Source organism: Lissotriton vulgaris, chromosome 5, assembly GCF_964263255.1.
Source record: "Lissotriton vulgaris chromosome 5, aLisVul1.2, whole genome shotgun sequence".
Lineage (NCBI taxonomy): Eukaryota > Metazoa > Chordata > Amphibia > Caudata > Salamandridae > Lissotriton > Lissotriton vulgaris.
The window spans coordinates 1,702,940,376-1,702,965,851 of record NC_141693.1 but is presented as its reverse complement, the minus strand read 5'-3'; the positions used below and the strand labels follow the sequence as shown (position 1 = coordinate 1,702,965,851).

Genomic DNA, 25,476 nt, shown 5'->3' with positions numbered 1-25,476 from the left:
GGGGCCTTGGCTCCGCTTGTGTCGCCGCGGGGTTCACAACGCATGCTAGGGGGGTGCTCATATGGGCTAATCCCAAATCCCGATTGTCGCTGACCCGAGTGGCGGTAGACCCGGAAGGGAGGTTTGTGGTTGCGCGCTGTGTTGGAAAGGATCAGGATCTTTTGCTGGTGAATGTGTATGGCCCCAATTACGACTCCCCGGAGTTCTATGCTTCGCTTGCTGACAGCTGCAGGCAGTTTGTGGGCTCTAGAATGCTGTGGGGGGGGGGATTTTAACTTGGTGCTGAACCCGGACCTTGACAGATCTGCGGGCCCCCCTAGGTCCCCTGCAGCTTCCGCGTCCCTCCTTTTGTCGGAATGTGTGAAACTTGATTTACTTGATGTGTGGCGGCATAGGCACTCGGGGCGGGGTGGGTTCACTCACTACTCGGCCTATCACAACATTCATACACGCATAGATTATTGGTTTGTTTCCCGCTCTTTGCTGGATATGGTTAAGGGTTGCACGGTTCTCCCGCGCACGCTGTCTGACCACTCACCCTTGCTCTTGCTGCTGGTGGCTCCTCCCAGGAGGATCCCCCCCTTCACGTGGAGGTTCCCCCCGTACTCCCTCTTAGATGAGGTTTTCAGAGGGGAACTCGCCGAAGACATAGAGACCTATTTCGCAACCAATGTGGGCTCAGTGGACAGCGTTCAAGTTCTCTGGGACGCATTTAAGGTTTACATCAGAGGGATGACTATGGCGAAGCATTCTGGGGTGCTCAAAGCTATCAGGCGGCGCCTGCAATTGCTCGAGACTCAACTCGCTGCCCTGGATAGTCGGGCAGTGGACTCGGGGGACGCAGCTGATACGGTCACGCTTAAGTCCTTGCTAGATGAATTTCAGGAGGAGGCGGACAGGGAAATTAAGCATATGGGCAAATACGCGACGGCGCGGGTGTATGGGGAGCGGGATCGGCCTGGTGCACTCCTAGCTAAACTTATGCGCAACAGTAGGCCCCCATTGGTTATCGAGGAGTTGGTGACAGCTGCTGGGGCGGTGGTTACGGAGGAGCAGGACATCTTGGCGGAATTTCATGCCTACTACACTGCCCTCAACTCCTCGAGGGACGCACATCTCGAGGACGAAATCGACGACTATTTGAGCTACATCCGAATGCCCTTCCTGGCTGACTGGCAAAGGGAGTTCCTTATGGCCCCCATCCAGAAAGAGGAGATAACGGAAGCGCTGGAAGGCATGAAATCTGGTAGCGCTCCTGGTGCGGATGGTCTCACGGTGTCCTTCTACAAGGCCTTCCAAGAGCAGCTGGTCCCGCACTTGATGCTCTTGTTCGATGACATCTGCCAGCAGGGCAGCATGTCGAAATCCATGAGAGAGGCGTTGCTTATTACCATCCCGAAACCTGGCAAGCCCCTTAATCAGTGTGGCTCCTACCGGCCACTATCGCTGATAAATGTGGATGCGAAACTGTACGCTAAGGTTCTTGCGACTCATTTGGCGTTGCTGGTTCCGGAACTGGTTGCCCCGGAGCAGGCTGGGTTTGTTCCCTCACGCAATCTCACTTATAATATTCGCACGGTCCTAGGCACGATCCAGCATGTCAAACACGAAAACAAAGCTGTGGCCATCTTCTTGGATATGGAGAAGGCCTTTGATTCTGTTGAGTGGTCGTTTATGCTGAGGGTCCTTCGTAAGTTTGGCCTGGGGGAGCCGTTTCTGCAAATGCTGGGAGCCCTATACTACAAACCTACTGCGAGGCTGAAGATAGGTAACCTGGTCACTACTCCCATCGAAATTGGGAGGGGCACGCGTCAGGGTTGTCCCCTCTCTCCATTGCTGTATGCCATGGTAGCGGAACCTCTCGCCTGCGCTATACGAGAGTACCACCGGTTTGAAGGGATCAACTTCCCGACGTACCAGATCGGTATCTCCACATATGCGGATGACACTCTGCTATATGTTCGGGACCCGGAGGCTAACCTCTCTGCGGTGCTGCGGGAAGTGGTGAGGTTCGGGGCTCTTTCGGGCCTCCGCGTCAACTGGAATAAGTCAGTAGCGTTGCCCCTGACTCCGGTGACGCTCCCTTTCGACTCGGAGTACCCCTTGCAATGGACCACGGACTCTATCCGCTATTTGGGGATACGCATACATACGGACCCGGAGGTCCTGATACGCGAGAATTATGGTGTGGCCTACTCCAAACTGGTGGATGATGTCGAAGTGTGGTCCAGGCTCCCGCTTTCGCTCATGGGCAGGATTGAGCTCATGAAGATGGTGGTGCTCCCCAGGTTCCTTTTCCTATTCGTGAATATACCAGTAGTCCTTTCCAAAGCCTTTTTCCGGCAACTTACCCAGACACTTGTCCGCCTGGCGTGGGGGGGCAAACAGCCGCGGGTGCAGTGGCAAACGCTCACCCTTCCATACGACCAAGGAGGCCTTGGGGCTCCGGACCTGGAGCGATACTACAGGCTTGCTCAGGGCGCACACCTACATACGTGGATTCATGGGGATCCGGGTATCCCTCATGTGAAACTGGAGAGACTCTTTGCAGACCCCGTCCCGCTTCCGGCGACAGTGTGTTATCCGCCTGATAGGAGGGTCGGCAATCTGGACTCTATAGCTGCCACGAATCATGCTTGGCATGCACTGATTGGCTCCCGTGAGTGCACGCTGCTGTATTCACCTTTGCTCCGTGTAGAATGGGCGGCCTAGTTGGCTCCGCTGACGGAGAAGGGCGTCCTGAAGGCGCTACGTGACCTAGGCATTCTTACCATGGGTGATCTCTTCTCAAAAGGCACTCTGAAAACGCTGCAGCAGGTCCATCAATCCTGTCCCGGGGCAACGCTACTTCATAGTTTTCAATATCACAGGGTTCGTAGAGCGGCCCTTTCCGTTTTAGGCCCGGACTTGGCTGAACCGCCGGAAGTGCCGGAACTCGCCTATGTCATCAAGACCCCCTCAGCTCGCAGACTGGTCACGGCTCTTCGGTCCCTGGGTGATAGACAACGGCAGTATCCCCCCTCCAAGGCCCGTTTGGCCTGGCAGGATGACCTCCAATCTCCCATCTCAGACGACATGTGGCGTTATTGTGCGACTAATACCAGGAAAATCTTGCTCAACGGTAGGCACCGCCTGGTACATTTTAAATTCCTACAGCGTGTCTACTACACGCCCGAGAGGTTGCATAGGTATGGCCTTAGAGAATCAGCGGAGTGTGAGCGTTGTCACTTTCACACAGCAGACTTTCTCCATATGGCCTGGACTTGTCCTGCCATACATAAGAACTGGGTAGAGGTCTTTGCGGACCTCAGCGCTATCCTTGGTGAAGTGATCATACCTAACCCGGCGCTCGCCTTACTTGGTTTTTCAAAACCTCTTCCTGTGGCTATGCGGCGACTTGCTGACATGGCATTACTGACGGCAAAGCGGCTGATAGCACTGTGCTGGATGCGGGGACCAGTCCCTACTAGAAAAAGGTGGGAAACAGACTTGCTTTACTGTTGCACGCAATCGGAGGTGTATAGTGAACTCCTGCCTCCAAAGAGTAGACCCAAAAACTTTTGGGGTTTGTTCCGAGCGTTTCAAAGTGCGAAAGAGGATGGTGAGTCGGACCCAGAGAGTGTGGAGCTGGATGTGCTGCAGGAGGAGGGGGCTGCGTCAGCAGTGGATGAGGAGTGTGTCGGTTGAAGGCCTTAAAGTTGTGACAGTGTGGTGAGTCACGCCTGACTTTTGAGATGTTTTGAGTTGTGAGTTGCTTGTGACGGCTGTTCTGGTTCATGGCGACCGCAGTCCCCTTCCCAGAGCGTCATCCTGCCCTGGTGGGCATTTGCTTATCTCCCTTAGCCTAGCTGAGGGGCTCATGGTTGGGGTGCAGAGTGGGAGGTGGGTGGTGAGCACGGGTTTAGGTAGTCTGGCTTGTTCTTCTTTTGGGGTGGGTGGGTTTGCTATTGTCTGGGGGGTTTCCTCCCCTTTATACACCCTTCCCTGGGTCCCCGTTGGTCTTGCCCTCGACTCTGGGTTTCTACGCAGTTCTTCCCAGGTGGCTTTTTCGATCCTGCCAATCTGGCACGCCATGCTGCCCCTGGGTCTGACATTGTCGGCGTTGTGGGGTGTGCATCCTGCTTATATGCTATGATCATCCAATGGTAGATACTACGAACTGTTGCTTCTGCACACTTGTTCCACACCTGCAGTTTCGCCGCCAGGCCCTAGGACTGTTGGTCTTTATGGCTGTGTAACTTTCCTGTACCCAGGGATTGGAGGGTGTTTCTTTTTTGATGCCGCCGGCCTCCGGGTTGTAGGCGATGTCGGCTGTGTATGTAACTTGTGAGTGCAATAAAGTATAAATTTAATTTAAAAAAAAACATAGCCAAGCTCCAGAAAAGACAACAGCGCATACAGAACGCCTCGGCAAGACTCATCCTGGACATCCCCCGCCACAGCCACATCTCTGTCCATCTATAAGATCTGCACTGGCTCCCCATCAGCAAGAGAATCTCATTCCGACTCCTCACCCACGCACACAAGGCTCTCCACGACGTGGGCCCCATATACCTCAACAACCGCCTCGCATTCTACACACCAACCCGCCAGCTCCGCTCCGCCAGCCTCGCCCTCGCCACTGTCCCACGAATTCGCAAAGCCGCCGCCGGAGGAAGATCCTTCTCCTATCTGGCAGCCAAGACATGGAACTCCCTCCCCACCCACCTCCGGCTGACCCAGGACCATCTCGCCTTCAGGAAACAACTCAAGACCTGGCTGGTCGAGCAGTAGCGACCCCCCCCCCCCCTCCCCACAGCGCCTTGAGACCCTAATGGGTGAGTAGCGCGCTTTACAAATTCCTTGATTGATTGATTGATACTTCCATTTCCAGAAGAGGTCACAAAGGTGGTCTCTCAAGACCCAACCAGAGCTTCATCCTCCTCATATGAAACAGTTCTGATCCTGGAGAAGATGTGCCATAATTTCGAAGGCCATCTTCGGATCCAGAGCAGGTTGCAATCTTCAAGGAGGCAATGCTGCAAGTCTTTCATATGATTTGGCCTGCCTCTCTCTTGCCCTCTGACCCACAGAACTTTTGGGATACCGAGTCACACTTCCGACAGCCGAGCACTGCACTGACTGAACCCCTTTGTAGCCTGCCTGATCCATCCTAAGTGCTCGGCTGTGTCTCTGCTCCTAGGCCAAAGGGCTTGCTGCTAACACTAGCTTCACCATCACCTCCAGCATCGTCGATCCCGAATCCGCTGCAGTGGAAGATCCATCAGGATTAAGGGTCCCTCATATGTCACACTATACAATTACTGAAGCACACCTTTGTATGGAAGAGGGTTCCCTGATAGCTCCACTTTCATGATGTCACCATTTCGCTAAGATAGGAGTCCCTTTCAGTTCTCACTCTGATGCGATTTATATGCGTCCGATGTCCCACCTTATGAGTATAATGATATGGAAGCAGGTCAATTACTTCCCCCACAATACATTGATGCTAGCCCTTATCTGGATTACCAGAACATGAGTGGTCTTTATACCTTGGCTGAGCCAGCTCTATTCAAGGAGGAGGAAGATGAGGAGAGCGCCTCATTTTCTGTAGTCATTCGCAGAACAGCAGAGCGATCGGCTCTTCTCCTCCCTTCTGAGCAGATAAAAGTCAATTTGCTTACGGAAATATTCAACCTGGTCCCTCTACTTCTGAGCCTCTATTGCCCTTTAATGAGGCTCTAGAGGATCCTATCTTAGCAGCTCGGTCTAAGCCATTCTCAGCCCGGGTGTTGGCTGCCGCATTGCCAAATGTCGCATGGAGACCCGCAACACCAGATAACTGAAAGTTGGATGGTAAAGGCTTCCACTTGTAAGATTAATCCTAATTCATTCCCTTCTACTTCTCTAGAAAGAGTTACAGCAGCAAGGAGGCTTCCCCTGCGGGCTGTTTAGCACAACTCTTCCTGCTTGATATTTTTACCCCTGTTTCCAGAGTAAGAAATCATGGGGCATATTATCAAGGGGGTTTATCTCCGCTTTTTTGGCTTTAAAAGCCAAGAAAGCGGAGATAAAATTATCTCCCTATTACCTAGCTGTCGCTAACACCAGTTAGCGACAGCTAGTAGGAGATAGCGACCATCTTGGGCCCCACTTTGCATGTCAGTGATATTTATCACTAATGACATGCAAAGTGGGCGTGCCAAGATGTTAACGACTGAAAACTGTTGCTAACATCGCTATCTCCTATTACCAACTTTTGGAGATATTCGCGCTAAGCGCGAATATCTCCAAAAGCTAACACCTGCCCTGAGCAGTTCTTAGCCATGTTATCCAATGGGAGGTGGATAACATGGCTAAGAGCATTAGCTCGGTAATGCATGAATATCGCGGACTTTTCAGCGATATTCATGCATTGCGGTGATTTTTATCGCATTTGCGATAAACCTTGGTAATACCAAGGTTTATTTGCTGTAAAAATCGCCGCAGCTCAGTGGTAAATTTTTGTCTCTAACCAAGCAATAGCGATAATTATCGTTATTGCTTGGTAATATGCCCCCATACTCTTCTGTTGATCATCCTTCTTAGACTCCAGTGTGTACAGTGTCAGAGTTGTGAGACTATTACAAGGGTGTCCAGAGTTGGTCCCCAGAGGCTGGGGTCCTTCCACATTCTCAGGGTACCCTTTTCAGGAAGACCACTGATGATGTCATGAACACGTATCACATGTGGATGTAGGGAAATCTGTCACGGATCCGGGTCTGATGGACTGGTGTTGGTTTGGCCTTGTACCATTTTGAATGCCATTCCCTGGACTGCCTCTAACCTGTCCTTATCCTTCTGGAGACTTGATATTAAGAATTGAACATAGTACGACTGGCGAGGCCTTTTCAACACTGCTGGCAGTGGGAACACAATGTCCTTTTACACTGGTCATTCCTAACCCATATGCACCTCCATATGTCCAGCCTTGCCATGCTGTTCAGCTTCTTTCAGGCCACTGTATACAATGAACTTGAGATATCTGTCAAAAATTAGAGGATGTTGCACAGTGGCCAGAGCTGCCGACTCCGGAGCTGGGGATCCAGGTTCGTCGCTGTGTTGGCGCAACATCCTGTGATTCTGGGCAAATCACTTCATCTCCCTGTGCCCATGGACAGCGCCTGGATACCCTTTCAGGTGATAAACTGTGCTATATAAATCTACTAACCTTAACTCTCATTTGGTGTTATTTAAACAAATCCCCAGGATCTCTGCACAGTGTGTGCACAGGTTTGAAACATGTAAGTCAACAGTTCCTGCTTGACAATGGTATTGCATTGTCCTCTGTCATTTGGGCGAGGAAGTGGATGGTCCATTTAGTCCGGTTGGTTGGTAGTGCGAGTTTATAGTGGCCCGTGTGGGAAGACTTGTAGTGCTGTCATAACTGTATTTTGTTAACTGGTCCACAAACAACATGGTGAATGCTGATTTTGTTGTAGACTCCTCCACTATAGTGCTTAGAAACATGGGAAACCCTGAGCTAAGAAAAAGATGCTTAAGAGAATACTCTTCTATGGCGCTTTTGCTAACAAGTCTCCCCACAAGCCAGCTCTCAACACTGACACCCGTACAACAGGATGTACCTGTAATCACTTGCTACAGCTCCCCCTCCCCGTGATCTGTGTTTGAGTACTGCGACACATACTACTCTTGGCAAGCCTGGGCTTGTCACACGCCCTAACGCGGCCTCGTGATGACCCGCGGTATCAAACACAGAAACAACACAACCTAGGCCTATTTCAAGTGATGTGGTGCAAACAATATCACTCTGTAGGCCAGAAGCCTCAAAGGCGAGGGAAACGCAGATGTTCCAGCCCTGCCTCCTGAAAAAGGGTCAGGATACACAATTCAAAGGCAGCTTCGGTTCAGTGGGTTGCCAGTGTGTCTGGGCGCTAGTGCAAGGAAGGAAATGGGACACGAGCTGTTTTATAGGCGAGCTACAGCAATAATAGGAGTTCAGTAGGTCCTACAGACCTCTGTGCCCTGGCGCCACTGCACCTGCTGCACCAATTTAAGCTATACCCATGCTTCGGCTCTTCCAATTGTACGACGCGGCCTCTGCGTGCACGTTGTCGATGGAATGCAGGGAGGGACATGCGTGGCCGGGCGCCATACTAGTGAAACTTTATACTAAAGCACCAAAAAATAAAAAGAAATACAGAACAAATCTATTTGCATTTTTTTCAGTTTGTAGAATAAAAAAATGGAGCAAATTGCATTGGTTACAGCTCTAAATAGTAAACAAACATGCCTCACATTAATTTGCTATGATTATGCAATAACAAAAGGGAAAACATAAATATCCTCCATTTTGGAAATATGAATGATGGGACTGTGCTCGAGGAAAAAAAAACATACCAGATTGCTCTGTATAAGAAAAGCTAATTCATGGACTGGATTGCATTTGTTCAAATCTATATTAACAGCTAATATGATTTATAAGCAAGAAGTTATGTAAAGTGTGCTTACAAATGGTTCCACAATTTATTTTGATCGCCTGCAAAAAATTCTCTGCAACGCGGACTTGGGCAAAACTGTCACCACATAAATATTACTGGAGTCAGTGACTTGTGAGTAGAAATATTCGCATCCAGCTTTACCAAAGACTGGAAGAGATGAAGAAAACGTGTGTTAAATGAATATTAACTTGTTGGATGTGGTGCTTAGTACCTGATGACATTTCTAAGCTCTGCAAATAACAGTTGTTACTATTACCCAATTGGAAGGTACACATTGAGAATAAAACATGGTGCCACACCTGCAATGGTGGCACAGGTCACGGGCTTGCATTATTCAAACTGATTTATTTGTTTCTGTTTGCCCAACGATTGCAGTCCAGATCTCTGTTTACCTATACATTATGAAACTTGGCAACTGAGCAATGGCCTGTGAAAAAGACATAGCAGACAGGGCAACTGCTCAAGGGTCTTAACCATTTTATCTAGATTGTCTGTTGTTTACAGAAGTATGGAACAAGGCAAAACAAAAAAAAGAGATTTTAGAAAACATGTAAAAAAAATCACTTTATCAAAGGTCCCATTTTGGGTGTGCGTACGGAAGGGTCGTCAAAAAGGCGGTTAGATTATACACTCGTGAAGTTACCTGTTAAGTTATTGATTGTAGACTACATGATGTGGCCCAAGAAACACCCACAAAATACTGCATCGATGAAAAAGCACCCAGGTTGGTGGCTTGGCATAATGGCGGAATATACCCTCAATAACTGTTATTGGAAGATTAGGAGCCAATCAGGAGAGAGATTCCATACTGTGGATGAGAGCAAAAAAAACATCCCTCTGTTGGGACCTCTCTGTGCCAGCAAAATGGTTGATTTTTTATCAACAATGCTATTGCAATATAAACATTGCAGCATTATTTTAAAAAAAGGGTTTGATGAGAAAGTCCTACGGCGCAAGAAATAACTGATATCACTACTACCCGACTCCTCGTTTCAAGTGCCATCATAAATATAATAGTCTATCCACCAGCATAAATACGTGCTATATATAGTGTTTTGAAAATATCTCTACAGCTGGTGCATTTTACCACAGACTTTAACAGTCTATATAATACCTTAAAGGCTTGATCCACACAGGACTAGAATTTTTAGAGTTTTTTTCAGAGTGAAGGCTATGACTACCCATGACATTTTGCCAGTAGTTAATCTGGCAGCTGCATGATGGGAACAAAGGTTTTAATGGGATCAAAACAAATTGAAACACTTCACTTGGTGATGCGCAAATCACAAATTTTGCTGAAATTCGACTTCCACATGTTATTGTAGATGTACTATATAATTTTATCATACAACTATGTCTAACAAAGTTAGTGCCCGTTTTATTGGAAAATGTGCTGTCTGTAAATGACAATGCACTACCACACCATGATGTATAAATATATTTGTGACAGTGTGCTCCAAAATTCACTACCAGCTACATACCGCCCCCTTACCACTCTCTTTCTGAATGGGCATGGACCGTTTGCTACACTTGTCTTTGTGCGGCACTTGGATTTTTCACATTCCCTGCGAGTTCAGTGATGTGACATTGATGGCAGCCCCTCCACTTTGAAAATTGTTCCAGCACCACTGCTGAATGACAACATGTCTGCAGTGGTATAAGCCACGATCAGCCCTGATTTCCCACTCTATGACATTAAGTCCAACGTATTGAGTTTCTTGAGCAGTCTCTGTATATGTGTTAAGTCTCTATGATCGACTCTCAGTACAATAAACCTCTATGTTCTCGGTCTCTAGGTATTGAGCGTCTAGAATGGCCGGCTGTGTGTAAAATACAGCTCTGTGGTTTTGATCTCTATAAATCAAACCTCTGGTGTGGTCTGTGTATACTTTAAGTCTCCATGATCAGTTCTCCATACAATAGATCTCTATGATCTTGGTCTCTATGTACTGTATGTATTAGGTCTCCATGGCGGCCTCACTGTGTAATACAACTCAGTGGTTTTGGTCTCTATGTTTTGAGTCTACGGTGTGGTCTGTACATGTCTCCACGCCTATATCTGTACAGATCAAACCGGCTTTACTTTTACGCCAAGTCATACAGCCCATTTCGAATCAAAGAACAAACTTTCTACTAACCACACACAACCATAAACCATCAAACCGACATAGCCTACCAAACGATGGCTCAGCAAGCCCACCTGGTGGCCTTCCTAGAACTACACAAAATGGCCAGTAGAGTAAGAATGGACTACGATGGCAGGTTTCATGCAAATGATTTAAAAAATCAAAGGACAAAATGTGCGCAGCGTTATGTAAGTAAGGGCCATATGTATCAAGACATTTTCCTATAGACACAGGATGGGCAAAACCCTTTGATACATCTGGCCCTTATAATTGAGTTAGTCCCAGTTTGTTTTTGACAAACTCCTTGTTTGTGGTAACGGTCGATATGCCAAGGAATGTTATGATTTAGGGGCCCCGATAAAATGCCCTGCAGTTGCACAAATATTAAGCCTTTATTGAAAGGGAATCAATGTTCATGGTAATATCACAGAAATACTTTTATGGGAGATACTCAATCCTCCGTAAGAAGCAGGCATGGTAGATGTCCTGTGAAAGAACACACAAGGTGACCGAAGGGGATTTAATAGAGCTATCAGCAAAGCTCGAAGGATGCAAGCGTGCCGTAGAGAAATTGCGAGTTTTTTTCGTGTTGTTTTCTCGTGGATGGAAGGGAAATGAAAAGGTTCATCTTGCCTTTTTTAGAACCGTCTTATTAGACACTGCTGCTCTCCTCCGCTTCCGAATGTTACCGGTCGGGGGAGAGCGGCGTCTATTTATATTGGCGGGAAACAGTTGACATTTGCACGAGACCTGTACACATAGGTAGTACTATTATTCACCTCAAGCGATTACAGAGATTACACTCTCTCAATACCAGATTGCCGTGTATTTTGTCTCAACTATCTAGAGGAAAAGCCCCTTTCCCAGTTTCTTAAAAATAAACAGGGGCATCACATTCGGGATTTCTTCGAGAAAAAAGAAAAGATTCCACACAATTTATATATCACAATGTCATATTTTTCTTGAAGATTTGCATTTTTCTGTTCTTTTTTCTTTTCGTAGTCATAGGTAAAAGACTACACCTATGACCAGTCAGTCCTGGAGCTATCTTGTTCACTGACAAAGAAGGGTAAGTGAGCCCACTTACCATCACAATTGATGACATATTCAAGATAAATGATACTTTTTACTCACATAATGGTCCTGACGAAGGCCATTAGACTCAACTGAGCAACCCCTGGCTGAAACATATTGACCTTTGACAACGTGCGGTGGACCAGTGATAAATCTACTTAGGCACCACCAATTTATTAACTATAACCTTGTCCTGTTTATTAAAGTTCACTATACAGGAGAAGAGGCATTTTTAATCACTTGTCATGACTGCCACAATCCTGACAGGCTCCCACCTGGTGGAGGATGGTTTACCACTTGGAGAAGCGACCACTCAAGTGGGAAGGACCCGATGATGCACCTATCCATCCGACCACATGAGCGGAGAAAACATATACATGTGGAGAAGTGTGGCTCAATGGTTAGAGCGGCAGACCCTGATGCAGAGGTCTGGCCGGAACCAGGGTTCAATTCCCGCCTCGGCGGGTCTTGGGCTCAATTTCCCGGACCTGATCATTCTCGCCTCGGTGCCTATTCCAATCATGGGACCCACTCTGCAACTCTGGGCAATAGTTTGCTTAATCTCCCCAACAGCGCTAGGATGCTTGGCTTCACCTTGGGGTTGCCCAGGAGTTGGCACTTCACAGGGAAAGGCCAGGAAGGGTTCCACAGCGGTATGAGTACAGCGCCTTGAGACCCCTTCAGGGGTGATTCGTGCGCTATATAAACACTACATTTACATTTTTTTATACTGCGCACTGTGACTTTGTAGTTGAGGGTCTCAGATACGACTTTCATTGAGACTCTGGTTGGACGGCATAAGTGATTCATTCCCCTTTGATTAATTAAAAAAACAGTACACAGAAGGACGTATTTCCCTGTTTGAGCGATCCGTGAGACTGAGTAAGCTTCACCATGTCGTAACAAAGAAGCTCATAGTGTTGGTATCTGGGTCCCTCATGGCAAGTTATTACTATTGCTGACCAGTCCAGGATATACACAGTAGCTACGCCTGTATTATACTCTACAATTCTCTCTCACCTATTCTCGTGTCTTTAAGCGTCTTTTTATCATCGGGACCCCGGCAAGGCTTGGCACCTTTTTAGGTCTCGGCTAAAGACGCGCGGAAGCGCGTCTCCGCCGAGATCTTTTGTCAGGGACTGAGCTTCTCAGGAGACAGCCTCGGCCACGCGCATTCCCTCTTCAAGGAGGTGATTTCCGCTGGCCACACGCTCGCGAACGCGCTCAGCTGCTGTCTCCTGGGAAGCAGCAACACCACACACGCATGCGCATACACACACACAAGCACCCATGCACGCACGCACATACATACATACAGAGACACCCCCCCCCTCACACATACACACACACGCGTGCGCGCACACACACACACACACAAGTGCACCGAGGCCCCCCTCCCCCGCCGTCATCGTCGCACACATACATACACACACACACACGAGCATACACACACACACACGTGCACCAAGCCCCCCTCCCAGCCTTTTGGAACTTACCTAGCCAATGTCGGGGACTCTGCCCAACCTCCTGCTGGCGCGGCCCCGGGACTCTACACCGCTCACAGGAGCCCCGGGCCGCGAGACGCATCGACTCCGCCTGCCTCCTCTTCCGGTCTGGACGTGGCCCCGCCCCCGTCACAGGCGACCGTGCCTGACTTCCGGGGCGGCCGCGGCGGGCTTCCGGGGGGCATTTTTTTACCATATGTCTGGGTGAGAGTTGGAGCCTGTGCATTATTAACTCAGTCACTGGATGCAGTATGGTGCATTATTGATTAGTTTTACCTTTCTTATTGATTGGATATTTTTGGTCAAAAGTGCATGTTATCTTTGTGTTTGGTTTTAGCTCTGACGTGAAGAAGGGCACAGTGACCCAAATGGCATTCTTCACTTTCGATCACGCAAATGTACTGGAAAACCAATGGGAAGATGAATGGCATTTGTTAAAATGAGCACGACATGATAAAACATGCCACGTGAATGGCAATCATCGAGGTAGTCTACATGTATTCACAAGCAGCTGTTAAATGACTGTTGAGTTCTTTTCAACCGAGATAGAAAGATGGTGCACACATGCAGCTGTTTGCATAATCACAGGGTGACAGTGCACCGCGCTATTTATCTCTGGCTCATTTTTCAGAAAGGTACAAAGAAAGTCTTCCATCATCTAAAGGAGCATTTGTCCCTCTTGCAAAACATCTGGACCAGCTGATCCATGTTACACTGTAATGTCCTCAAAAGAATGTCATATCTATGTTTTATAAGGATTGAAAGCACACGCTTCTGTCGTCTGGAGGGAACCTCCCATAAGATAGCATGGGATTCTGGCCTGACAAGCCTCATCTCTCGGTCATCATCTGAAGGTGACACAGTAATGCCTGGACCAAACCCATATCTGTTGAAAGAACTCGTGCTCTCAGCAATGGTGTTTTAAAGATGACACTGTACACTGTACACTGAGTGCAGAGTAGTGAGTGCAGAGTAGTGAGTGCAGAGTAGTGAGTGCAGAGTAGTGAGTGCAGAGTAGTGAATAGTGAGTGCAGAGTAGTGAGTAGTGAGTGCAGAGTAGTGAGTAGTGAGTGCAGAGTAGTGAGTGCAGAGTAGTGAGTAGTGAGTGCAGAGTAGTGAGTAGTGAGTGCAGAGTAGTGAGTAGTGAGTGCAGAGTAGTGAGTGCACAGTAGTGAGTAGTGAGTGCAGAGTAGTGAGTGCAGAGTAGTGAGTGCAGAGTAGTGAGTGCACAGTAGTGAGTGCACAGTAGTGAGTGCAGAGTAGTGAGTGCAGAGTAGTGAGTAGTGAGTGCAGAGTAGTGAGTGCAGAGTAGTGAGTGCAGAGTAGTGAGTGCAGAGTAGTGAGTAGTGAGTGCAGAGTAGTGAGTAGTGAGTGTAGAGTAGTGAGTGCAGAGTAGTGAGTAGTGAGTGCAGAGTAGTGAGTGCAGAGTAGTGAGTGCAGAGTAGTGAGTAGTGAGTGTAGAGTAGTGAGTGCAGAGTAGTGAGTGCAGAGTAGTGAGTGCACAGTAGTGAGTGCACAGTAGTGAGTGCACAGTAGTGAGTAGTGAGTGCAGAGTAGTGAGTAGTGAGTGCAGAGTAGTGAGTGCAGAGTAGTGAGTGCAGAGTAGTGAGTAGTGAGTGCAGAGTAGTGAGTGCAGAGTAGTGAGTGCAGAGTAGTGAGTGCACAGTAGTGAGTGCACAGTAGTGAGTAGTGAGTGCACAGTAGTGAGTGCACAGTAGTGAGTAGTGAGTGCACAGTAGTGAGTAGTGAGTGCAGAGTAGTGAGTAGTGAGTGCAGAGTAGTGAGTGCAGAGTAGTGAGTGCAGAGTAGTGAGTGCAGAGTAGTGAGTGCAGAGTAGTGAGTAGTGAGTGCAGAGTAGTGAGTAGTGAGTGCAGAATAGTGAGTAGTGAGTGCAGAATAGTGAGTAGTGAGTGCAGAGTAGTGAGTAGTGAGTGCAGAGTAGTGAGTGCAGAGTAGTGAGTAGTGAGTGCAGAGTAGTGAGTACAGAGTAGTGAGTAGTGAGTGCACAGTAGTGAGTAGTGAGTGCAGAGTAGTGAGTAGTGAGTGCAGAGTAGTGAGTGCAGAGTAGAGAGTAGTGAGTGCAGAGTAGTGAGTAGTGAGTGCACAGTAGTGAGTAGTGAGTGCACAGTAGTGAGTAGTGAGTGCAGAGTAGTGAGTGCAGAGTAGTGAGTAGTGAGTGCAGAGTAGTGAGTGCAGAGTAGTGAGTAGTGAGTGCAGAGTAGTGAGTGCAGAGTAGTGAGTGCAGAGTAGTGAGTGCAGAGTAGTGAGTAGTGAGTGCAGAGTAGTGAGTGCAGAGTAGTGAGTGCAGAGTAGTGAGTGCAGAGTAGTGAGTAGTGAGTGCAGAGTAGTGAGTAGTGAGTGCAGAGTAGTGAGTAGTGAGTGTAGAGTAGTGAGTGCAGAGTAGTGAGTAGTGAGTGCAGAGTAGTGAGTAGTGAGTGTAGAGTAGTGAGTGTAGAGTAGTGAGTGCAGAGTAGTGAGTGCAGAGTAGTGAGTGCAGAGTAGTGAGTGCAGAGTAGTGAGTAGTGAGTGCAGAGTAGTGAGTAGTGAGTGTAGAGTAGTGAGTGTAGAGTAGTGAGTGCAGAGTAGTGAGTGCAGAGTAGTGAGTGCAGAGTAGTGAGTGCAGAGTAGTGAGTAGTGAGTGCAGAGTAGTGAGTGCAGAGTAGTGAGTGCAGAGTAGTGAGCGCAGAGTAGTGAGTGCAGAGTAGTGAGTGCAGAGTAGTGAGTAGTGAGTGCAGAGTAGTGAGTGCAGAGTAGTGAGTAGTGAGTGCACAGTAGTGAGTAGTTAGTGCACAGTAGTGAGTAGTGAGTGCACAGTAGTGAGTAGTGAGTGCAGAGTGAGTGCAGAGTAGTGAGTAGTGAGTGCAGAGTAGTGAGTGCAGAGTAGTGAGTAGTGAGTGCAGAGTAGTGAGTGCAGAGTAGTGAGTAGTGAGTGCACAGTAGTGAGTAGTGAGTGCACAGTAGTGAGTAGTGAGTGCACAGTAGTGAGTAGTGAGTGCAGAGTAGTGAGTGCAGAGTAGTGAGTGTAGAGTAGTGAGTGCAGAGTAGTGAGTGCAGAGTAGTGAGTGCAGAGTAGTGAGTGCAGAGTAGTGAGTAGTGAGTGCAGAGTAGTGAGTAGTGAGTGCACAGTAGTGAGTAGTGAGTGCACAGTAGTGAGTAGTGAGTGCACAGTAGTGAGTGCAGAGTAGTGAGTAGTGAGTGCAGAGTAGTGAGTAGTGAGTGCAGAGTAGTGAGTGCAGAGTAGTGAGTAGTGAGTGCAGAGTAGTGAGTAGTGAGTGCAGAGTAGTGAGTGCAGAGTAGTGAGTGCAGAGTAGTGAGTGCAGAGTAGTGAGTGCAGAGTAGTGAGTAGTGAGTGCAGAGTAGTGAGTGCAGAGTAGTGAGTGCAGAGTAGTGAGTGCAGAGTAGTGAGTGCAGAGTAGTGAGTGCAGAGTGGTGAGTGCAGAGCAGTGAGTGCAGAGTAGTGAGTGCAGAGCAGTGAGTGCAGAGTAGTGAGTGCAGAGTGGCGTGTGCTGTTGAGTGCAGAGTGCTGTGTATTGGCAATGTAAATGACAATGCCATTTATTTATGATTTAAAGAAAAAAAAAGAAATGTCATGAGCAATGCCAATAGCTCTACCTTTAATGATGCCGAGACCATTGCATTGCAAATGCTTGTTATCTACAGGAAGAAGCCCTCATGTGGTGTTCTTTTTGTCTACTGGCACTATAACGTTAGGGATTGTGAAGCCATTGATCTCCAGCATCTCGTCTTCTGAGTTATGTCTTTTTGATTTTGAGCTTGCATGGATCGCCTAATTGAAGAATTGGTTTCTATTGACTGATATGTTACAAAGACCCCTCACCACTGTCCTATTATACACTGTTTCTGATCCATGACGGAATTTTGATCATATACTCTACTGTATCAGTTGCACCCCGACGAAGGAACTGGTGGACAGGTTCCACTCCGAAACGCGAGTCGGCGCTGTACTCAGTCTCAAAAAAAATTATTTTTGTGTACTGTATATGATTATTGTCCTTGTATAATGTTTATGCAATAGTTTTCTCTGTTGCTAGTTATTGTGTTATTCCTATTGTGTTTTGTTCTGTTAGGTCGTGTATGGTATGATTGGATGTGTGATGTGTGGGGTAATTCTGTATTCCATTCATGCTATATTTTTTTAATGTGTGTATTATTCAATGTTGGGGTCTCTTTGCGCTTATATTAGAATGACAGTCGTTTTACATAATATATTCACGTATATTTTAACAAAATGATAGAGTTTGATACAATAAGAATAATACAAATAACTTTATAAATAACTAAACTGTGGGACAATTATACTGTTTTTTCATCTAGGATCTATGACCTAATAAGTGATTAATGGTCAGGGAGAGGTTTTTGTGTTTGTTCCACATGAGCGGTGAAAACAAATACCGCGCACTGTGACTGTGTAGTTGAGGGTCTCAGATACGACTTTAATTGAGACTCTGGTTGGACGCCATAAGTGATTCATTCCCCTTTGATTAATTAAAAAAAAAACATTTGCATAAGGCCATCCAATGCAAGGCAACACGTGTCGCTGCAAGTTTAGTAACTTTTGAGCCATTTGAGCTAGAAAGAAAAATGTTAGCTAAAATCTGCATTTTAGGCAGCAGAAAATGGATTACATAGCAAATGCGGCAAATCCATAATTATCCAGAAAATGCCACAATCACAGAATCACATAATCCCTGTGTCCTTGACAATATCACTATATGGTCTTGGTTTTTAGGTTTCGACCTGGCGAGGGGCACGCAGTGCCCCTCCCAGTTCGAAAACTTTTGTCTTCAGTAGGGATGTTCGGACCGCCTCTGTTTCCAATTGGCTAGCTCCATAAATGGACGCTAGCCATTGGGAGACAGAGGCTGTCAATCACGCTTTCTTGCGAAAACGCGATTCGGGGTCGTTTCTCGTTCTTTTTTTAAGCTCCGCCCCTTTGTCCTGGGCCACGCTGTGATTGGCTGCCGGCCCGGGACACCCCCGTGATGTCATTTCCCGGGCCGCGCTGTGATTGGCTGCCGGCCCGGGACACCCCCGTGACGTCAGCCAATCACAGCACGGCCCGGGACTTGACTTGTTTTTATTCTCGTTTTAGATGCATGACGTGCATGTCCCTTAACGTTTGTTCCCCAAAATACAAATCGAGTCCTGGGTCTTCATTCGACATATCTGTGCGGAACATTTTTTTCTGTAAATAAAAGTAATACTAGCAGCGTTGCCGCCCTGGAAGCTGCTTCTGTCCGCACGTTAGTCGCCGCAATCTGCCTGTGCTGGGGAAAACAGTTGCTGGCGAACGCGCAGTTCCCGTGTGACAAGTGCTGCCAAGCCCAAGATGGCTGAAGAATAGCCTCTGCCAAGATTTCTCGCAAGACTTTGGACTTTTTTTTTCGCTTTCTCTAGACGGTTGAGGTGCAGCTTTACATCGGTCGTCCCGAATCCGGGTTCATCCGACACCGAAACCGCAATCCGTGGCGCAGCCCGCGGTAGTACATTTCCGCAATGCCTCCTAAGTTTGACCCCACTGAGATCAAAGTCGGTACGTGAGCGGCTCAGCGAGAACCCCAGGGTACAGTGAATGGCTGACCCGGGATTATCGCTCATGTCCCAGGGCAGCGGGACCCGTGCACCACGGTATGGATTTGGTGGGTAGGGGGGTCAGGCGGCCGTCACGAAATGAGGTCTGTGATGTTCGGGGTAGGCTTCTGCGGTTTTGTGGTGGTCGGGCCGATATTGAGGCTTTATTTTTGGGTGGGGGGGAGGGTAAGACCCGTGCACCACGGTATGGAGGTTTAGTGGGTAGGGGGGTCAGGCGGCCGTCACGAAATGAGGCCTGTGATGTTCGGGGTAGGCTTCTGCGGTTTTGTGGTGGTCAGGCCGATATTGAGGCTTTATTTTTGGGTCGGGGGGAGGGTAGTTGTATGTTGAAATTATATCCTTGTACTAGATTAAGTGGCTCATACCAGTTAGGAGCGTATGATAGCCGTTATTAACTTACCTTCCACGTTGTCGTACCCTAGTCAATGTGACCTTCTAAATGGGTAAATGGTGTATACTTTCCAATCTACATGTTCGGGAACTGACCTTGCTTGTTCGAAGCGCATGCGGATGTAAAGTAAGCCGACTACCCGCCCAAAAACTGTGATGTAGGCAATAACGTCTTTCATACACTGTATGACGGACATCCTGGCAGTCGTTTGTCTTAACTCCTATAACGTGCAAAGGGGGCTCTGGAGCAATCGTTTCAGCAATTCTTGTACTGCGTTTTGCCTGTTCACGTACATACTTACCCATGGTGTTACCGGGCCAGTCTCATTTACCGAATTACGTATTGGGTATGTTTTAAAAAATGCACGTTTACCCTTCCATATGTATATTGGTTGGGCCCATACTGTTTACATTAAGAATCTAATACACTATTGAAAGATGTTCTTTTAGGCAAAAGTTCATAAAAATGCATATGGGATTTACTTAACCCCTGCAGCATAACGCTCAATTTGGTGTGAATAAAATTTATTACAGGGTGAAAAGCCTATGCTACGCATTACTTGCGCGCTTGTATGTTGGGTATCTTGTGGGGTATTTTCTCAATTGGTAGAGCATGCTTATAAAAATGTTCAGCCACCCGCCACTATGCCTGACTCGGTGGCAGTCATAATCCAGTGGTGCGCTAAGAGTAAACCCCAACTTAGGAAACAGGGTTTGTCTGCACTCATGGGCAGCTCTGTGCCGTAAGATTGGGTACACCTGTCCACGTTCTGTATCCAAATTGGTTTGAATGGTTCACACATCTTACTGTGTTCGTTGTGCTTGTCTTGCAGTTTATTTAAGATGCACTGGAGGTGAAGTGGGTGCCACTTCTGCTTTGGCTCCCAAGATCGGTCCTCTGGGTCTGGTAAGTTTTTCTCCCATAAACTACTCGTTACTTCTGTGTTCATTATGGACCTATCGGAAACAATCGAAATGCTACATGAAAGGGCAAGTTGATCATATTGTATCTAAAATACATTTCACTCCGGAAACGGGGCAATTGGTGCCAAGCTTCTGCTTTCATGCAATAAGTCGAATGCTTTTAAAGTCTGCTCTTAGTCAAACCCCATGAAAAATGTCCCTATCGCTGTCCCTTTATACGCACTTTATGCGGGGATGGAGGGAGGAGCAGGCGAGAGACTGCTGCAACATGTTCTCTAAAGGTGTGCTGAATGAAAGTGAGCTGTTAGGCAGTCGTGCTGATCAAAAGGATTAGAGACAAACGAAAGAGTTGTTGATAACAAGTAGATTAGTGACCAGACAGGCCAATCCATGGCACGCAATGGCTGGGGATGTAGGTCCACTGCAAGTTAATAGGACTTTAGATGTACAGCAACCGCTGTCTAGTAGGCACGATTTGTATGTATAGCATTCTGGCTTGTCACAAAGCATGCCATAATTAAAATGTTTATCAAAGCTATGCCCAGGTAAAACCTGTCATATTTCTTCTGGACGCTGCAATTGTGCTACCCTACATGTATATTTTTTTCATCTTAGTCTCCCAAGAAGGTTGGTGATGACATTGCCAAGGCAACCAGTGACTGGAAGGGCCTGAGGATCACAATCAAGCTCACCATCCAGAATAGGCAAGCTCAGGTAAAGGACATACCGTATAATACCTCAATCACTTGTTTTGGGTGGTCAGTATGCTTGCCCAATAGTTGCTACTTTTCAGAGTAACTTTCTCCTGTGATCTCTACTCCATGTAACTGTAAAACAATCTTCAGCTAGATAACTTGAATGGTATAGGGTGGGGTGGTATCATCAGATGTAATGCAGTGTGAGCTGTTGTGGGGTGCAACCACTCAAAGTAATCATTCTGTGTGACTTAAAGTGCTTTATTCTTTTTCAGATTGAAGATGTCCCATCTGCCTCTGCTCTGATCATCAAAGCCCTGAAGGAGCCACCACGCGACAGAAAGAAGCAGAAGAACAGTAGGTTTACTTTGTGAACGTTTAATTGGGTTGTGGGCGGGGTAGTCTGTTCAGCCACCCGCCACTATAACAGTCTAAATGGAGTGACTGGGTATAATCCAGTGGTGTGCTAAAACTAAATCCCGCCTAAGGAAACAGGGTTGCCCTCTTCGTGGGCAGCTCTGTGCCGAAAGGATGGGGACATGTGCTTCACCGAAACCTTTTTCCAATATCGGGTTGGGATGTGCGGGCTGGCGCCTTCAATGGGGACACTCAATTCTCTAAGTCGAGTGGACTCCACTCCCGCTAGTAAAGGCCTGAACAGGTTCTCCTACTGGGATCTAATTCTGTGGTGACCTGCTGCTAAGTGTGCTTTCAGCCTTAAAGTACAGCGCTTGTCATGAAAGTTTAGTCTAACCAGCTTGCTAAAGATTTTTTTTGTTTCCCTTTTAGTCAAACATAGTGGCAGCGTCAGCATGGATGAGATTATTTCCATTGCCCGTCAGATGAGGCACCGGTCCCTCGCCAGAGAGCTCTCTGGTAAGAATTTCCCCTTGTATATTTGTGTTAGAGTAGTGGCGGCAAGCTTGTGCTAGCTTATTGATTATCTTTCCTTCTGCAAATAAGGTCTGCACTTGTTACACGGATGTTTTCTGCTTACTGTCATCGAGTTTATTAGAGTACAGTTAAGGTCACCCAGTGACCAGGACTTGTTTTTACCATTGATCTGTCACGTTAGCCGCGCTGGAACATTGGTTGATAGTTTCCCAAGTGTTTTAAACACATGGACCCTTTCCCCAGACCTTTCATTCACACTACCGAGGGTCGAATTAATCCGTGGCAGTTCGATCCGGAGAACCTCGCTTCCAGACATACTATGGGTCTGCAGCCTATGGCAGTTTTTTCTTCCTAGTTAGTGCTCCAGCCACCCGCCACTATACTGGTCTCAACTAAGTGACTTGTATAATCCAGTGGTGTGCTAAAAATAAATCCCATTTTATGAAACAGGGCTGTTCTATTATGGATGGCTCTGTGCCGAAAAAGTGGGTACAGGTAACGTTGTTTAAAAGTTAACTCAGAGTCTTAAGGGGCGTTTGTCCACCCACCTTAGCACTGCCAGTTTTGAGTAGTTGGGAGACTGGTTGCAGTTCTGGTGAAAGCCCCTCCCTGGGGAGACTAACTGATGTACTCCAATTCATAGGGGTATTGTGCTGAGACCTAACAAGCGTTGGGAAAGCCAATAGGTCTCGTATTTTAGACTATTGGCTCTGTCATTGCATTTTGTTCATGCTGTACAGCACACGCATTGCCAATGTTTTATAGCCCTGCTGTGTAGCAGCACTGCTAAAAAGTATAATAAACAAGCATTTACAATGCAACGGTTTCGCCTTTGGAAAAGTTAGAGCTACTGGCAATGTAAATGACAATGCCATTTATTTATCTCTTTTCAAAACCAACACATAAAAACAAATTTTGTCATTTACAATGCCAATAGCGCAAACTTTTCCAAAGGCGAAACCGTTGCATTGTAAATGCTTGTTATATATTGAGTCTCGGGTGTGGTCTTCATAAGTGTTAACTCTCTATGGTCACTGCTCTATGTACAATACATCTCTATAGTCTAGGTCTCTGCATTGAGTCTCAGAGGTGATCCGAGTACCGGGTAAGGCTCCATGGTCTCCTTTCTCCCCATAATGTATTTCTGAGACCTTGGAAAGTTGTTATTGAGTCTCTGGTGTGGTTGGAGTAACTATATTAATACCTGTGTATCAAAACTACACTTTCCGTTAGCAGTGGGGGCAGAAGGCATACCCAGCAGAGCGATGTCCACGCTGGAGCTGAAGCGCCCTGCAAGTATGCTGGAGAAGGCTGTAGGAAGGTGGATATCTGACTATGGTTACCCCCAAACTTTTTGCCTGGTGTTTACCTGGTTTTTGACTTAGTTGGCCTGGGATCCTGCTATTCAGGGCCCCAGGCTGATTGCTCTCTCCTTAAAATGGACTCCATGTACCTTAGGTGCATAACACAATTGGAACTGGTTCACCTTATAGGCCCCTGTAACAGTGTACCATAGGTACCCCGGGCATAGGTGCATCCAAGGCCTACCAGGGGCTGCAGCATGTATTGTGCCACCCCTGGCCTGGCCTCCATATTTGACACAACTGGCTGATCACGCAGCTGGGGTAAGTTGGTGTAATCACCTCTTACTTAGATATGGTATCCCTATATCTACCCTTAAACTGGACACATATGTTCCTATCAGCCACTCCTATGGAAGGCCTCTTCAATCCTGGAGGCAGAGTGCTTGGAAATATGTGAGATGGTGCTCTAGCATGAGCTGAGCCTGTCTGCAGCTGTCGGGAACCACTCCCTAAGCTGTTCCGGGATATTGCCATACCATATACTCTTAAGTGCATTATAATCCTCGCGGTTAGATGCTATCTTTGGTTTGGCTTTATCAAAACATGTCGAGTAAGGTGTCATACGAATTGGAATACTATCCCCTCGACAGTTCTGTCGACGGGGATAGCATTCCACCCTTCTAGAGGGACACGACATGTGTGTAGCCTTAACTCCGGTTAAAGTTAACCAGAGCCTCAGCATCACAAAATGGATGCTGCCACCACAGACACGAGTCTGGCCTCCTGCTGCTGACCGAAACTCGGCAGATGGTGGCCTGGACAAAGGGTTTCCTGCCTTGGGAGGTGCGAGCACCACCCCAGACAGGGTTTTGTGTATTGGGTAGGACAGTGCTGAAAAGATTGAGACATGCCCGGGGCACACAAGGTGTCCCCGTGCATAAGCCAGTCCAAACCGGTCCTGGGACTTTCCAGACCCAGGCCTGGCGAGGAGCTGGACAAAGGAAAGGGGGTGTAACCGCCCCCTTCCTGGTTCCTCCCAGAGGAGGGACCTAATAGGTGATCCACCCCTCAGATTGGGAATAAGAGTGGGAGCAGTGCCATTGCACAGCAGATCATCCTGAAATCAACTTTAAACAAAGAAGAAGACTGGACTTCGACATTCTGCTGCTCAGAAGACTGAAGAGAATCTCCCTTGTGGCCTAGGAGTGGCCACCCTGTGAACACAGGCACCAACCAGCAACTCGACGTCTGCTTTGCCGCCGCCTCCCGCCAGAGCCCGAGCCCAGAGCCCGACAAGAACCAGACTCCCAGACCTCTCACAGCCCGATCCACAGTCCCTGCAAAGAAGGGACCCGTGGAGGCACCGAGTGACGTGGGACCGGACCTCTTGGAAGACACTTGAAAAGCTGACTGCACAGCATCGGAGGCATCCTCGACGTTGTGCTTTGGGGACTGAGAACCCCCAACACCGAGCAGCCCTTGCACCGAAGATCAGCCCCTCAGCATCTCCACGATCTGCGTGGGGCCCTTTTGCATTGTGCCACTCGACGCGCCATCCCGGCCACTAGCCACGTGGTCAGCGGCCATCTTGGCGACGAAACCGACGAACTACACAGCGGGTCTGGTTGCTCCAGACTTGCCCAAGCTCCTGTGAAAAGGAGCACTCGCTCTGACCTTGCTGGCCCGAGTGTTAAGCATCTTTCGATCCCTGCGTGGCTTGCATTAGACAAGGCCTGTTTGCTCCGATCAGGTCGCCGACACCGCCAACAGCGAGAAGCCTGCGTGGGACAGCTCGTGACCGACTCCTGGACGTCCTCAACCCCCGGTGTCCACGTGGCTGCAGAGAGAAGCTACACGACAACGCCTGTTTGCACCCGACATCGCCTGGTTCCAATCTGGTTCCACGGTAGTCACTGGCTAGTGACTTTGAACATTGCCCCCTCTGCTTTCAGGTCTTCACAACTTCAGATCCACCCTTGGATCCACCGGAACTATTCACATCGAGCCGCCTGCAGCATCTTCAGCTCCAAGCACCATCGACCAGCGTGACGAAACCCGACACTACTTCGACCCTGTGCACCCGCTTCCTGTGGGTGAGGTAACTCAGCTCCGCCGGTGTTCCTACACTGGTACACATTTCAAGGGCCTGTGTCTTAAGTTTCAACGTTCTAGGTCACTCGGAAGGTTCCTAACTATCTAACTTTGTACTTTTTACGCACCATAGACTTTACATTGGAAAGTGCGTGCACTTTGAACACTGCACCCGAGTCCCGCGGGCCTTTGCCGACTTAGTCACTGCTAGTCTCGAATAGCTCCAGCGATTCCCAAGGCCCTAGGCCTGTTCCCTTCCCGATTGGTATCTCTTATACCACTTTCTTAGTATATGGTTTAGGTGGCCCCTAGGGCTCATCCATATTGTGCAACTTTTGTGTATTTTAAACTGTCTTGTGATTTAACGCTTGTGCTTCTGT

The 25,476-nt window shown here is 47.9% G+C and overlaps 2 protein-coding genes and 3 non-coding genes across 5 annotated transcripts in view; 4 read left to right on the top strand and 1 right to left on the bottom strand.

Annotated features, from left to right (window-relative positions):
• Positions 1–25,476, bottom strand: part of PLCD3 (phospholipase C delta 3) — a 338,775-nt gene that overhangs the window by 250,828 nt on the left and 62,471 nt on the right. The gene's annotated exons all lie outside the window — the stretch shown is intronic.
• LOC147717000 (large ribosomal subunit protein uL11-like) lies at positions 18,599–21,739 on the top strand. Its single transcript, XM_086919288.1, has 5 exons — positions 18,599–18,739; positions 20,022–20,095; positions 20,728–20,826; positions 21,083–21,164; positions 21,597–21,739. Exons 1-5 carry the CDS (start codon positions 18,703–18,705, stop codon positions 21,737–21,739), a joined length of 435 nt encoding a protein of 144 aa, XP_086775414.1. The 5' UTR covers positions 18,599–18,702.
• Positions 19,825–19,949, top strand: LOC147717002 (small nucleolar RNA SNORA65). The gene has a single exon (XR_015296163.1). It is a non-coding gene; the product is annotated as a small nucleolar RNA SNORA65 (small nucleolar RNA).
• On the top strand, positions 21,222–21,350 carry LOC147717001 (small nucleolar RNA SNORA65). Its single transcript, XR_015296161.1, has one exon. It is a non-coding gene; the product is annotated as a small nucleolar RNA SNORA65 (small nucleolar RNA).
• LOC147716999 (small nucleolar RNA SNORA65) lies at positions 22,072–22,198 on the top strand. Its single transcript, XR_015296162.1, has one exon. It is a non-coding gene; the product is annotated as a small nucleolar RNA SNORA65 (small nucleolar RNA).

Coding starts and splice junctions, on each gene's coding strand:
- LOC147717000 (XM_086919288.1), top strand. CDS start 18,703: ATGCCTCCTAAGTTTGACCCCACTGAGATCAAAGTCG. Junction 20,096..20,727: donor AGATCGGTCCTCTGGGTCTG/GTAAGTTTTTCT, acceptor TTTTCATCTTAG/TCTCCCAAGAAGGTTGGTGA. Junction 20,827..21,082: donor TCCAGAATAGGCAAGCTCAG/GTAAAGGACATA, acceptor ATTCTTTTTCAG/ATTGAAGATGTCCCATCTGC.